This window comes from Dipodomys merriami, unplaced genomic scaffold (genome assembly GCF_024711535.1).
Source record: "Dipodomys merriami isolate MVZ:Mamm:240054 unplaced genomic scaffold, mDipMer1.0.p SCAF_6, whole genome shotgun sequence".
Lineage (NCBI taxonomy): Eukaryota > Metazoa > Chordata > Mammalia > Rodentia > Heteromyidae > Dipodomys > Dipodomys merriami.
Window position 1 is genome coordinate 28,718,246 of NW_027206179.1, and position 15,782 is coordinate 28,734,027.

A 15,782-nucleotide genomic window follows, 5' to 3' on the forward strand; every position below is an offset into this window, starting at 1 on the left:
ATATATGTATATATGCTTATAAATATGTAAAACATGCATGCATATCTTTATGTTTATAAATATGTATAGATATACATGTCTAGGTGCATATGTGTGCATCTAAATATGCATACATTTATAATCACTAATTATTCCCTAAAGTGAAATAACTGATAAAATGTCTAAAATAGATTATGATTTGAATTTTATGTGTAAGTACCATAGTTTTATGTCCACTTCTCTTGAACTATATAAAGTTTGATTTTATAAAAACAGACTGAAAAAATAGGCATTTGGAAAAGATTTTCTCTGCTTATGGCAGTAGACTGTAAACTCACTAATACCATCTTCAGTAGTTTTTTTTTAATATTCATGTCATGGTTCTAAACAATCTTTTAATATTGGGGGTTAAATTGATGACCTTGTACCTTATAGACAAGCACTCTGTAACTGAGCCAGATGCCCAGATCTCACCTAATACTCTTTTTCATTTCTTGCCATTCTTGAAGTATATATGAGGAAAATGTTTTTACAATGGATGACTCCGGAGGTACATGGTATTCCTTGAATTCAACTTAGTTTGCAAACACCTATTAAGTATGTATTTTCTAATTCTACCGGTAACAACTAACTCCTTTGCACCATTCTAGTACCTGATGATAGAACCACCATCCCAGTTATGTTTAATGATAGTCCTGTTATTTTATTTAGATGATACTTGTAACTCAGTTAGAACAAAATTTAGAATCCAAATAATTTTAGATTACTCTCTTGCATAGAATGATAACTCACTTACATAATACAAAGGTAAGCTGTATAGCAATATTCACTTTTTATTAGTATGTCAGCTTGCTATATTTCTCTTATCTTTCACAACATTAGTTTAAAAGGACTTGACATTCTGTTAATTAATGGAGGTTCATCATTTAATTGTAATATATATAATAGATTTATCACTTCTACAACTCTAAATTCTAAGCACTAAATTGATCTGTCCATATAACATTGTAAAGACTATCCTTTAGGCACTTGAGGAAGAATTTTAAATGTCACTACAAGTAGCATACAGAAGTAATGACATCTGACAAAAAATAAAAATTGTATATTTTCATTTGACCAACAGCCAAATCTGCATTACATCAAATAAAAGAGAATTAGATTAATATTAAGATGGGAAACATAAAACTTTTCCAATAAACTATAAATAACATCAGGTTCTTCAATATTATACACATGTCCAATTTTGTTTTAAGTCAAAAAAATGACAATCACCTAAAACATAGTTCCTACTAGTGCTAAATAAAAACAAAATAACAAAATTCAAGAAGAGACTTTTGCCTTATAAGTCAGAAAATGCATTCATTTTTGAAAAATATGTAACTGTCAATTTAAAAAGTATATTGAAATCTCAATAGTGTCATTTCAAATAGGTATACTAGTCAATATTATACTAGTCCATTCTTTTCAAGTACATCATAAATAATTATACAGATAATTATGTAAAAATGACCTTTAACTACTCAAAAAGTTAATAGAAAACTACAAAATATTTTGAACTAAACTTTCAGGGAGAGCAAATGATGCTCTCATCTGAAAGATGGAGTATGCCTTTTGCAGGTGCATGTTGCTAATTTTAAACCACACTGCACATACACTCATCACAGAACACTTAAAAAATCTCTATTTCTTTCAGCTCTTCATAAACTGGATTAATTTTAATCATTTTTACATAAGGAAGTAAAGGCAAAAACACACACCATGAATATATCATGAAATGTAAGAGCATAATTCTATAAAGAACATAATTTACAAGCTTAGTCCACGATTTTACCTTTAAGCCATTGATTCCCATTTGTTATGAAATAACCTGATAATTTGCAAGTAAAATTACAATACTTTAGTCACAAAACATTTCCTGATCAATAAAGGTTAATATCACATGATTGCTAAACACATCATCATTTAAAAAATGGTACTGACATTATATAACAGGTCAAAGTTAATATTTTGTTAGAGGAAATAAGAAAATTCATTTTTATGGAAAAGTCATTCTTAATCTCACAAAATCTGAAAAGAAATCTTAAAGCAAACATACATGGAGGGTTTGAGGAAATCATTACATTCTCTCACTTCTGTAGATAATACAATTGCTATACAAACCACTTATGAACATAGCTAGTGATGTATAAAATACATTTCCTCTCCCCATTATTTTGTTCAAACACTTTAGGGAAGCCTTGGTGATTCCTTTTCCCTTAGCAGTTTTATTTTCATCTTAATACTGCAGGGTCAGATTTGCCAAGTTACCTTTTACATCCTAGAAGAGAGCTTCCTAATATTTGATATTTGAAATCATTGCATTGAAATGACCTTTAGCACTTTTTCCCAGTATGTCAGACTGTGGACATTGTTTGGAGTGAGGTGTAATGATAATAACTTTCAGTGCATTCTAACAAACTTCCTACACATCTTCCTTGTGGAGATGAGAACTGTGCAAGACCCTGCTTTTCACAAAATCATCTGAACAGGAGTTGTCTTGCCTCTGAGACTTTGGGAGACCTACATCATTCTTAACTTTAACACGTTTATATTTCTAACAGAATGGGAATGCAGCATAGGCCAGTTTTGCTTTCACATCAAATTATTCACTCTAAATTTTCTTTCATTTAATTTTGAACAGTCTAATAAAATTGTTACATCATATATACATGTAAATATTGAAAACTCTGAGCTCCACGGAACAAGAACTGAAAAGTCATGACATTGATACAGACATTTTAATATCACAGATTAAAATATAGATTTTCTTTGAACATAGTTCAAAGAAAATACACTCATGGCCTAGAAGATACTATAATCATAAGTATTAACTTGCTTGTTTAAGATAATTTGGAGGTTAATTATAGATTAAAAGATGGGCAAATTTAAATTACTCTGAAAATGGAAATATATTTGTTCTGATGAAATAATATAGAAAAAGGTTTTGGACATAACCGATGTTACTGGTTGTCAAGCACTTTATTTCTATTATATCAATCTTTGTTAGTCAAAGTGCATAATTTAAAATATATTAACAGATTAATAAAAGACTATCATCTTTATGATTTGATGCACTTTTAGAATGAGTAATCGTGAATGCAAAATAAGTAGCAATAATTTGAAAGCTGGATCTTTCGACTCACATTAAAACCTGCTTGATTATTTCTTGTTAGAGATGATGTAGGTAATATTACTTGTAATTTAACAATAGAATCTGTTTTCATTAATTTCACCAGTGTGAAAAATTTTAAGTTTGGGGAAAAGGAGGAATAACCAGTTGAAAGAAGTAAATACAGTAACAGTAAATATCTGTAAGAGATCATTTTCAATGTCTTCATTTTCAGTATGTATCACCTTTGTTAGAGAATGACAAGTACAGACCAGAGCCATAACATGATGAATGAACTGTCTCAGGATGTGTCTGAACTAAGCTAACAATGAATTTAATACTATGTTTTGCATTATATTTAAGTATGTATTAAGTTGAAAACATAAGAAAAGTTTAGATTCAATATCCAATATTCAATTTTGTTTACAATGAATTTTACAAAACGGTGCAGAAAAAGATTGCCATTTGGGAACATAAGTAATTGTGATTAATGGTGGGCATATGTAGTAAGCAATAGTTCTAAAATATGCAGATACCATAATAGTAAAAATAATAGAACTTTGCTACTTGCCTATATATTTATATAGGTATTAATATGATTATTATGTATTATGGCTAAATTTAAACATAAATTTACAGGGATATTTGTTAGAACTATTTTATAAAATGAATAATATTCAAATTTGTTTCTTCCAAGTATATGAATGTATTCTCATGTCTTAAAAAAAGAGGTAACAACTTTGTCATGCACATTTTAAAATTTAAAAGAAAGAAATAAAAACATTTCCCTCCCACATTGGCTTATATTTCAATTTTAGAAACATATATACTTTTTTAAACAGTTACATGCTTATTTTATAGTAGAAATATTTAATATTCCTTCATTTTACTGTTTGAGATACCGAAATTAAAATGAAATGATTTCCATTCAAATATTTCTATACATTTTACTTCATCTATGAATTTAATACAGTTTATCTGACAAAGTGCAAAACATTGCATTTTAATAGGAATAGAAAATAAAGAAAAATTATTTCATATTTGCAATATATGAATTCTCTGAATCATTTATATTTTGATATTCAAAAGAGTTCATAATAAATAACCAAAATCACTCTAACTTAGTTTGGGTTAAATATTGTTATTTTTTTAAATGTGTACCAAAATTATCCATTTGACAATACCAGCACAACTATCATGATGAATATTTGGGTTGGGTCTCTTAAGCTAACTAGTATGTTAAAAATTGAGGAAGAAAAGGAAACCAACAAATTAGTTTCTCAAATATACTGCATCAGACACTTTTGCCCCCAATCTAATATTCCTACTGCATAAAATATATTCCTAAATTTTAAAAACTGAAAGAAACTTATATGAAAACTGCATAACCAATGACTCACAAAGTATCACTTGTATATGACATATAATGGTTAATACACTTATGAAAAACATACATATAAATGTATATATACACACATCTGGGCATTTGTTATAGAAAGACTCATAAAAGTAATAAATATATAGTAATTAAATCCAGTATCAATCAAGATAAAATATATTCAGTTGTTTTAGGCATATAACTAATGAGTATTCCACATGTTTAAAGTGACTGTCATATATCTATGTCTTACAAAATAATAGAGAAATTCACGACTCTGAGAAACATTCGTAAGTAGAATAGTTAGATGGGTAATATGGAGTGATTACCATTTTCATAAGGTTCAAATTCAAAAGTCACTTAATTAAATGGATTTTTATTCCATTGGTTTCTAATTCCTTTTTTTAACTTCAAAACCTATTCTTGTTCTGGGATGTAGCTCAGTGGCAAAGCACAAGCACAATACCCTGGGTTCGATCCTAGTACTAAATAAGAAAAGACAAAGAAAATCTATTCTTCAAAAGGAGTCAAACCAAACATGTTGCCATGACTATGATATCTTAATTTTACGCTGAGAAAGACACCATGAATGTATTTCCAGTTGAATTAGAAGCTTATTTGTGCTTTGCTTTATTTTCATTAATTTGGTGATGAGTGACTTTGGGAACAACCCATTGAACTCATGAAATTAAATAGCCAATGTCAAACAATTACTGAATGTGTCTTATGCTTTCCTTTCTCCTATTGAAAAATAATGACTGGAAAGGATAAGAAGGGAGGAGGGAGAGAAATGTGAGGAAAAAAAAGGATTTCAGAACTAACAAAGTAAAAGAAAAGTCTATGTCTTACTTCAAATAATTGGTCATAGGATATAAGTCCTAGGAACATGAATATCCCTGAAGTCTAAATTCAAGGAATGATGATCTTAAATCAGATAACATTTTTCCACTTTCTCTCTACATGTTTTCCTTACCCACTAGTTTGATTTTTCTGTTATGGTGGAGAGAGTTGAAAGCAAGGACAGACAGATTGGGATAGAAAGGAGAATTGCTATAATGTCCTAGTGTACATGTGGTCAGAATTTCGCCAAAACATAGTAAGTTGTGTTTCAACTATGATCTTTATCCTAAAGTTGCTTAACACATAACTACAATAAATAATTTGGTGTAAGTGATTTTATACAGTTATATAAATTATATACATCTATATGGAATACATTATTTGTGAAAATTTGAAAACTTCACAATGTAATCATACATGAAAATAATATTTTATAATATTTACCAGGAAATATATGTACATGGGATTATGAAACATATTAAACAGAACAAGCACAAAAGTAAGCTTAGTTTGCATCCATATTTTAATTGATGCTAGAAATATTACATATTATTATTCTCCAAAATATTATGGAAAGAATGTGCAGGGTTCCTATATCCAATCATATACCACTGATAAATCCAGCCTATTTATTTACTAAGCAAACAACCTAAAATAGCTCAAATAAAATATGTTAAAGTGCACATTTTGAATTTTATCATATATGTTCATGTATTGTCAGGAAACCATAAAGAGAAAGGTAATCCATTTTCATAATCCAGTTTCATAATTTTAACATGATAAATATTTTTAAGCACAGTAGAGCCACAATGAGATTAAATTGTCCTCTAAATTGAAACTTTTAAAGTAATTTCTGTTAATAAATCACATAATTTTTATTTACCAGTTTGAACAGTATTGAACACCTTAGAATGAAAGAGTATGCCTCAAACAATGGGGAAAGACTTTGCAAAATAGTGCTGATCTTAAAAGATCAAAATTTTGCATATGTTTAAAAAAATACATCAACAATCCCTCTTTAACCAGAATTACAACTTGATTTTATGCAATTCTTATCTTTTTGTTTTATGCATCAATTAAGATATAAAACTTAGTTGTATGGAAATTCTCACTTGGCACCAGTAGTTTATCATTTAATAATATCATTTAATAATAATTCAAGTTGGCATTATTAAAAGACAAAAGCTATTCCTATCATGGAAAAAACTAAATTAAACCAATAACCAACCCCAAATATGATGTTAATGCTAGTATCTTTCTTTCTTTTCTCCTTATTTTGAATCTAATATAGAAGAGGTAGATGAAAAGCAAGAGATATAGTTGTTTTCCTTTTTTTTTCATATTATCATGGCATTTTAAATCTTTTCTCCTTTGGGGAAAATTGGAAGATAAAATGTTGAAAAGAACATAAGAGTTCTCACTGCACTTGGTCAAGGTAGCATTATAACTTAAAAAAAAAATCTACAGGGAAACTTACCACCTGTTCAATCTGAATGTAAGTTGTTACTGTCAATTTACTCATGGGTGAATGCTGCCTCTTTGTGGCAGAATGCCACGGCAATTGTGCCTTGAATATGAACTTCATGAACAGCCCTCTAGACTAGGTGAGATTATGGGGAGAACCACCAGCTGCCCTAGAGCACATGCACATTCAGACTGAGATGGATTCATACATTGCCTCCTCTTAAATATTATTTGCTGGCAACACGATGAACACATAGGGCCCAGACCAACTTTTAACAAACTATCCATCAGAATTGCCTAAGAGTTTCGCACAACTTAAAAAATCCGGGCATTATGGAAAACTATAGGCTGCATAAATAGTATAGGTATGTCAAAATATAAAATACTGAAATGAAACAAGGAGTATAAGTAATATATTACTTACCATGATCCATGGATTAGATGAGTACTTCAGTAAATAAACATGTGCAATTAAAATATCATTAATAAACATATTAATAGACACAGTCAGAAAAATATACTCTCCTGCATCATCAAAGGCATATTATATATATATATATAATATACGTACATTTTGATTTTTTTTCGTAATCAGAGGTAAAATTTAACTATTATTTCCTAGATTATTAGAATGGAGTTTTCACCATTCACACATAGCTGTCTTTTGCACACCAAGTAATCAGTACTTAAATCCCTCAAATTTGACATAGTTATCAAGTGTTTATTCAGAAACTATTTAAAAAATTACATGTGCTGGGATACATATGAGACTGTAACAACAGTAGCCCGCCTTACAGAGATCCTGTTTGTCATTATCATCATTCTTACTGCCCACAGGGATAAAGACATTGTACAGTTTGTCATTTGGTCTTCTGAGGTGCCGGTACACATGGATCTGTACGAACGCAACTGGGTTTGGTTACACAATCAAAAATTGGCTACAATAGTAGTCAAATCAATACATCATTTTGGTTCACTACTAAAAATACTTTCAAATCTTCTCTAAGAAAACCCCAGATGTCCATACAACTTTCAAATCAAATGGCCCAATTAATTGCCCTGACTTCGTCTTCTTGTATACACTGGACTACCATCCTCTTTTATTATTATTTTTTAATGCAGATTCAATTGGCTGGGTTGCATTTTCTGGTTGTTTTTTTTTTTTTTTTTGCCATGAAGTGCTCCATATTTTTCAAGATTTAAAATACCATCCTGGTATCACTAGAAGTTTGGAAACGCAGCTCCTAATACAGTCGGACAACTCTGTGAAAAATCATAGGCTAAATAGTCAAGGAAAGAGGAAATGCTAAATGTGCATATAAAAATAGGTGCTACAATAAAATATTTGTATATTTCATCAATAAGTTATTTTGACTAATCAATTATGGATCATATAGCTCTGTAATTTTAATGATTTGTCCACATCTATAGCGATCCTTTTTAAAAATTTTTCCCTTGTTTTTCTTTTTTTTTTTGGATCACAACATTTTTGTTGTGGCTGTATTGTTTAATTCACATGTCCAGAATGCATACAAATACATCCTTTAAAAACAATGAAAAAAAGAAAAAGGATTAAGAAGGGAGGTAAGAGGGAAGGGGTTGGCTGAGAAGGAGAATAAACTTTCTATTGAAGTGGAGGGAGAGGGTGCTGATATCTCCATCAAAGCCCTTTAGGCCCACCCATGGCTTTAAGGTTGGGGGGGGGAGGAATGGTGGGGGTGAGGGTAAGGAAGGACGGGAAGATGGGGGAAGGTGGACTCTAGCCACGCCCACCTCTCCCAATTCCACAGCACTTCCAACAGGACCAAAACATAAAAAGAAAAGAGAAAAAAGGAAAAAGAAAAGAAAACACCACCACCAAAAAAACCCTCCCCGTGACCTTTCCTAAGCCCTCCCGAGCACACGGTTGCTCTCCACAAAGCCCTTCTCTCCTCCCCCACTACACCAGAAGAAAAAGCGACGTGCCCAGTGGACACAAATGTGTTCCCGCGTGTAAAGACGAAAAGGAATATGCACACCCTTTCGGTTGTCTTCCGCTGAAACGGAGAAGCCCCGTGCCAAGGCACTTCACCCTAAACGTTGAAACAACACAATGAAGCCAACGTGTTCACCGTGTGTGTGTGTGTGTGTGTGTGTGTGTGTGTGTGTGTGTGTGTGTGTCTGCTCCCTTGTGGGTTGGTTGGCTGCAAATGCAAACGCTCCCCGGGGCTTGTCTTTGCTTTTAGAACTGACTGAATGTGGTCTGTTTTTCCAGCACTTCGAGGTAGTCCGGCTCAACGTTTAGTTTAGCTTTTAACTCCAGATACTCGTTCCGATTGGGTTCTACAAAGACAGCGCTCGGGGGGCTGTAGAGCACCGGTTCTCGCAGCCTGCTGTCCCCGGCCCCCGGGTGCAAATACTGATGGGGGCGTCTCAGGTCATAGTTGGGGGAGAAAGTGTAAGCAGCAGGGCTGCAGGGGAATTTGGGGTACTCTGGGAGGCTGTTGCCCGCAGGGGTGCTGGAGCAGTGTTTGTCGGGCTCTAAAATGCCCCTGTAGAAGCGGTCCGCGTCCGGCACGGGCGCCAGCAGCTCGTCCCGGGGCTCGATGGTGCTGACGCTGTAGGCGGGGCTCCGCAGGTGGTGGCTTTCCCGCCGCTCGTCGTCCCCGGGCTGCAGCTGCAGCGGCGGCGGCGGCGGCGGCTGGGGTTGCAGCGGCGGCGGCGGCGGCGGCGGCGGCTGCTGCAGGTGGTGGTTGCTGCTGTAGGTGACCTTGAGCTCGTGCAGGTCTTTGTAATCCTCCACCGAGTTGCCTTCCCGCGACCGGTAGATGGGGTTTTTGCACATGTGGCCCAGGGGGTGGGGGATGTACTCGTACACGTGGCCCGCGGGCGTCTTCACCTTGGGCAGCGCGGGCCCGCGGTGGTGCACGTGGGCGTGCGGGTGGCCCCCCGCGCCGCCGCCGCCGCCCCCACCCCCGCCGCCCCCGCCGCCGACGCCTCCGCCGCCCGGGCCGTACACGCTGTACTGCATGTTGAAGGAACTCACGTCCGAGTTGTTGGTGCTGGTGTGGTCGCTCTGGCTCTTCTTCCTGCGCTTCATGACCAGCACGAAGAGGCCGGCGGCCACGAAGACCGACATGATGAACACCAGCAGCAGGCTGAGGATCAACACCGACAGGGGCACCGACGACGCCCGGCCGCCGCCCGCCCCCAAGCCCGCGGGGGCGCCCGTGCCGTTCAGGCGCACCGCGGGGGTCCCCACGCTGGTCCTGGCGGGGAGTTGGATGGACGAGGGCGTGGGTGTGGACACCACCACGTCCGAGTAGTCCGGGCACAGCAGCTCGGACTTGAGGGCGCGCATGTCGGTGTCGGCGAACTTCTTGGGCGCCTTGCAGATCACCTCGTCCACCAGGACGCCCGCCTTGAGCTGCTCCACCCACAGCTTCATGCCCACCACCTCGCACGTACACTCCCACGGGTTGTCGTGCAGGTCGATTTGGATGAGCGCCTTCAGCTGGTCCAAGACGCCGCTGACGGGCAGAGAGGTGAAGTGGTTGCTCCTCAGGTTCAGCCGGAGAAGGGTGAGGCCCGAGAAGACCCCCGACGGCATGGCCTGCAGCAGGTTGTTGTTGAGGAATAGCAGCTGGAGGTTGGGGACCGGATCGAACGTTCCAGACTGGATCTCACGGATGAGGTTGTACTGCAGGAAGAGATACTGCAGGCTCTGCAGGCCATAGAACAACTCTGGGCTCAGCCGCTCGATCCGGTTGCCATTCAGGTAGAGGCGTCTCAAGTTGCTGAGATCCCCGAAGGCTCGATCCTGGATGGTGGAGATCCGGTTGTTACCCAGGTGCAGGAGGTCCAGCCCCATAGCCTCCAGGAAGTCGGCCCTGCGCACCACGGCGATGTAGTTCTCCGTCAGATACATCTTCTTGGGGTTGTAGGGTTTGGGCTGCAGCTCGGCAATGCTTTCGATCTTGCGCTCCTGGCAGTTGACATTCAGGCCCAGGTCGGAGATCTGCAGGTTGCAAGTGCACGCGGTGGGACACTCCAAAGGCACCGGGGATTTGGTCTGGTAGGCGATGCTGGGGCCATAGTTGCTGTAGCCCAAGTCCTTAGAGGGCTGCCTAGAGGTGGGGCGCACTCTGGGCTTGTTGGGTTGGCGGGTCCCCTTGGGAGGTTTCAAGGGGGGTTTGTAAACAGCAGAGGAAGAAGTAGCCACGGAATTCACCGAGGCTGGGGTGGTGTGCGAGTACCCCGTGGTGCTCAAAGGCGTCTGTGGCCTCATCTCATAGTCTGAAATAAGTTTCCTCGGGCAAAGTTCCTGCTTGGATACCTCGTCCAAGTCCCGGCCATGTAAGCGGAAGGGAGTCTCGCAAACCACATCCCCGACCAGGGCGGAGTAAGAGATGCTGTCCAGCCAATCCTTGAGAGAGATCAGCTCGCAAGAGCAATTCCAGGGGTTTTCCTCCAGCTGTAACTCCACCACTTTATCCATGTGCTGCAACAGGCCCACGTAGGGCAGAAGTTTCAGTCGGTTTCCCCGCAGGTCCAAGTGCGTTAAGGGCACAAAACGGAAGAGGTTATTGGGTAAACCTGACAAGAGATTGTCATTGAGGATAAGCACCTGCAACAAATGCAGTTTCCCAAAAGCATTGGGTTCAATGACACTGATGTAATTGTAATCGACCTGTAGGTATTCCAGATTCTCCAAGCCAAGGAAGGTATCATCGCGCAGAAGTTCCAGTTTATTATTGTTCAGATGCAACCTCCTTAAACCCCGCAGCCCATGGAAAGCCCCCGTCTCAATGTCTTGGATTACATTGCTACCCAGGTGCAAAATCGAAGCCCCTGTATAATTGACAAACTCATTGGGATAGAGTCGGTTCAAAAGGTTTCCAGACAAGAGGAGATGATAGATTGGGAAACGGGGAGGGCTGATTTCAGAGAGGCTGATGATCCCTCGGTTCTCACAGCTCACGGTTAAAATGCCGTCCTTTTCCTCACAAGGACATGCATTGTCACAGATTTCCCCATAATAATCGATGGTTTCTGCACACGAAAGGACGAGAGATGTTACAGCAAATGCTAGAGTCTGCAGCATCCAGCTATGCATTTTTCTGTGAAGTTCCTGTTCCAAAGTTACTGGGGGGCAGCAAGTGTGCATTTTACCTCCTGCAAGGGAGAGAGGAAGACAAGGAAACAATAGGATATGACAAAAAATGTAAGGGATGGATCAGAGAAAGCCTCTCTCTTCCCTTATACTACTGCTCTAAAATCCAGGAGGAGATATGAATGACACCCCCCTCCCTAACCCAGTGGAACATAACAGTCTCCAGACTTGATTAAATTTTGATATTCATTGTGATTTAAAGGCTCACTTCATTTCCTAATGAGCATAGCACCGATGTGCCACTCTTTACGAGGCGAGGGCAGATTGAAGTCCCATTTTAGTGTTCTCCACTCCTCCCCCCCCTTTCCAAAACCAATCCATAAATATACATAAAATGGCTGTCAGTTCATTTTCATGGCTCTAATTTAAGAGAAAAGAAGCATCATTTTACAGTGCTCCCCACCTCACCTATACCCTCCCCCTCCTCCTCAGTTAACAGTTCACCAGGAAGATCTGTCATTTCTTAAATTTATTTATTTTTAAACAGAAAAGCAAGGAGCTACACTACTTGGGCTATTTTAAACCATCGCAAGAAATGGTAGGGTGGGAACCTAAAGAATACTTTTCAGAAGCAAAAGGGATCCAAGATAATGCATCAAAGGGGCCGGGGAGAAGCTCTTAAATCACCAATTGTCTCCCGGAGCTCGGGATGGGGAGGAAGAGGAGAGCGTGCTTGCTTTGATGGTGGACTTTCGCTACGACGCTATTAAGCAACACCAGCCTCCTAATTGCATGCACGGTGCCACTTAGCAGCTCTTCCCGAGAGCGCCCTGCGACCACTTCTCTTCATTGATCATGCCAGCCACGCCACCAAACCGCATCTTTAAGCAACTGAAATAGTTCTGCACGATGGATTACAAAGAACTCAGCGAAGGCATCCGCAATCTCGGATTACCTCTGAATACCTTGAGTTTATAAAGAGGACATTGCTACCGCTTACCCACAATCAGCTAAAAGTAAACCAAGGACCAGCGCCAAAACCTCCCTTACCTCGGGCTCCGCGTCTAAATTGCCACGGTATGCAAAAACTAACCCTACCGAATTAAGCTGCATTTGAAAGGAACTACCACCTCGCCAACATCTCCATCTTTGGAGTTGCTTGTTACATTTAATTGTCCATGCCCCCCCCCACCCCTCCCATTTCACTCCCTAAGTGCCAGGGATTCTGGGCAGTTTACAAAGCAACATAGAGGGATGAAAGGGAAGAGAGCGAATGACACAGGTCAGGGCTGTAACGTCCGAATTTCATCTCTCCAAGGAATCAATCTGATCCCCTCCTTCCTCTCCTCCCCCCTCCCCCCTCTCTCTCAGAAGGCTTCTTTTGACTTGAGACTCTCGGTAGACAGTAGCACCCTTAAAGGCAGGACATAATTGAGTGTGTGTGTGCGTGTGTGTGTGCGTGTGTGAGTGCGTGTTGCATTGGTTAGCGGGGTCGGCGCGCGGAGAAGATGGGCTGCTGGTTTTGATGGGAAGAAATGTGCTGGGCTGTGGGAACCGATGGCTGTTCTCCTTAACATTGCCTTCTGCCTTACCACCAAAGTCTGGTATAAAATCGCAACCCCCACCTATACAGCCCTAAAGACAAGTCCTTTGAGAGGGAGGCACAGGTTCACAGCCTGGACTCCTTGCTTTTGATCCCCCAAGTCGACTCTGGCCCGCGTTATTAAAAGTGCCGGCGTTCACACGCACGTGTGCAAGTGTGCAGGCGAATCTTTCACGTTCGGCCACTCAGATGTGACCGAGACACGAAATGGGTACCACCGGGTGGAAAGCCATACCCAACCTCCCGTCACCATGGCAAAATGTCTCCTGGCCTAGAACACCCTCTGAGGAAAGCAAAACGTTTACCTTGAAATTTGGGTTCTCCGCTGGATCAAATCTGCACATCCATTCAACTGGGCTGGGTCCCCTCCCCCAGCCCTCGCTGCTCTTCCCCGCCCCCCATTCACCTCCTTCCTCATCTGAGAGCAGCCCATGGCAAATTGTGTCCAGCCAGTATGCAACTCGAGCGTTTACAACTTTAATTCAGTTCTGGTGAGCCAGGGTGGGATAGCTGCGGCTCGCTCCGCTCCCCGGCCATCACGGAGACGGAAAATTGGAGGAAATAAAGTTGAATGAGCCGGGGAAGGCTGCCATGCCGACTGGGAAACGCACCGGCGGTGGAAATTCGCGGGTGCATATCACATTGTCAGATTATCAAGGAAGAAGAAAAAAAAAACACCAAACTGGAGGGCGGGGGCGAGGGACTGTATTTGTTCTTACACCCCCCCTCACCCCGAAACATACACACATACACACAACCGGCGAGAGCCGAGACCACAGCCGAGTCTATGGCTGCATGGAAAGCAGTGTGGAGCGGCTCGGGCTGGAGCCTAGTACCCAGGCCCAGACCCGCAGCTCAGGGCACAGCTGCCCGAACGACCGCCCAAGCAGAAGCACCCGGAGTTCCAGGACGCGAGGATCCCCTCCCCCACTCCTCCCCAAAGCGAAGGAAGGGTAAAAGGGAAGAAGAAGGGGGGGGGGAGGAAAAGAAAGCCACTCTGCTACACACACACACACACACACACACACACACACACACGCAGCACAGAGCGAGCCTCTTTTACAAAGTAAACGACACTTACCCCGTCTCACATCTCTGGGGCCCACTCCTCAGAGCCATCCTTAGGACCGTGCCCTGGGCTTAGGAAGCCCAGGCGGAGAGAAAGCCGCGGGCAGCACGGGGTGAACCGCTGGAGGAAAGCGGCGCCTGGACGCCGCCAGCCCCGGGCCGCCGCCGCCGCGGTGGCGACCGCGGGTTCCGGGGCTCCCCAAACGGCTCTCCCCGGCGCTCTCCGCGGTAGTCGGAGCGGGCAGCGGGGTTGAAGGGGGGGGACGGGGGGGGGGGAGGAAACGAGGGGGGGCGATCGCGAACGGTGGGAGGGGAGGAGGGGGAGGAGAGGCGCCTCGCGGTAGGGGCTGGGAGCCGGAGACGGGCGGGGCGGGAAGGAGGGAGGGGGGGCGCCGAGCGGGAGGAAGGGGCCGCGGGGGGGGCGTGGGAGAAGGAAGCCAGCCCGGGGGCCCCCCGCCGGCTCTGCCAACGTGACCGGTCAGCCTGCGCGAGCGCTGGCACCCGGCTCACACTCACGCTCGCTTGCACAATCACACCCACCCGCGCTGGGGTGCGCGATCGCGGGGTCCCCGGCACCCTACTCCGCACCTCTTCCTCCTCCTCCTCCTCCCTCCCCCTCCGGGGTGGGTACTTACACTTCCCATTTGCACCGGGGGGTTTTGGGGGGGGCAACTTTCTCCGACCCAGCTGTAGCCGCCGCCCCCTCCAGCCGCCTCTGGCTCCTCGCACCCCGGGGCCTGGCTTGGCGCGGGCCGGCCCTCCCCTCCCCCCCTCAGTCTTCGCTCCTCTCCTTCTTCACCAACATTTCCCCCACCCCCTGGTCAGTGGCGCACGCCCGGGGACGAGCCAGAGGGAGCCGGGCGCCGGGGTGTGCGCGCCTCGGCCGTCTTCTTCTTGCAGCGCACGCTGTACATGGTAGTGAGGGGGCGAGAGACGGCGGCGCTGGCCCCTCGCCGGCTCCCGCGGCGGCGGCCCCGCGGCTGCGGCTTCTCCGCGCTCCTCGGCTCTGCGCCCCCCCCGCGCGCGCGCGGCGACCACCGCACCGGGATCCCGCCGCCGCCGCCGCCGCCGCCGCCGCCGCCTCCAGCGCGGCCCCCGCGCCCGGCCCGCCGTCGCCGCCACCGCCTCGGCGACCCCCTAATTAGTACGTGGACGGTTCCCGCATCCTGGGCGCTATGGCGCGGCTCCGGCTGCGTGCGGGCTGGTTTTC

The 15,782-nt window shown here is 42.9% G+C and overlaps 1 protein-coding gene across 4 annotated transcripts; it reads right to left on the reverse strand.

Moving 5' to 3' along the window:
• Positions 1–4,247: 4,247 nt before the first annotated feature.
• On the reverse strand, positions 4,248–15,508 carry Slitrk5 (SLIT and NTRK like family member 5). 4 transcript variants are annotated; one of them, XM_070002751.1, is made up of 2 exons: positions 15,420–15,508; positions 4,248–11,963 (listed from the first exon to the last, which is right to left on the reverse strand). In XM_070002751.1, exons 1-2 carry the CDS (start codon positions 15,484–15,486, stop codon positions 9,031–9,033), a joined length of 3,000 nt encoding a protein of 999 aa, XP_069858852.1. In that variant the 5' UTR covers positions 15,487–15,508; the 3' UTR covers positions 4,248–9,030. The 4 variants fall into 4 exon arrangements, with proteins under 4 accessions (XP_069858852.1, XP_069858849.1, XP_069858848.1 ...); XM_070002748.1 differs by lacking the exon at positions 15,420–15,508 and adding an exon at positions 15,208–15,388; XM_070002747.1 differs by lacking the exon at positions 15,420–15,508 and adding an exon at positions 14,586–14,776.
• Positions 15,509–15,782: the final 274 nt, after the last annotated feature.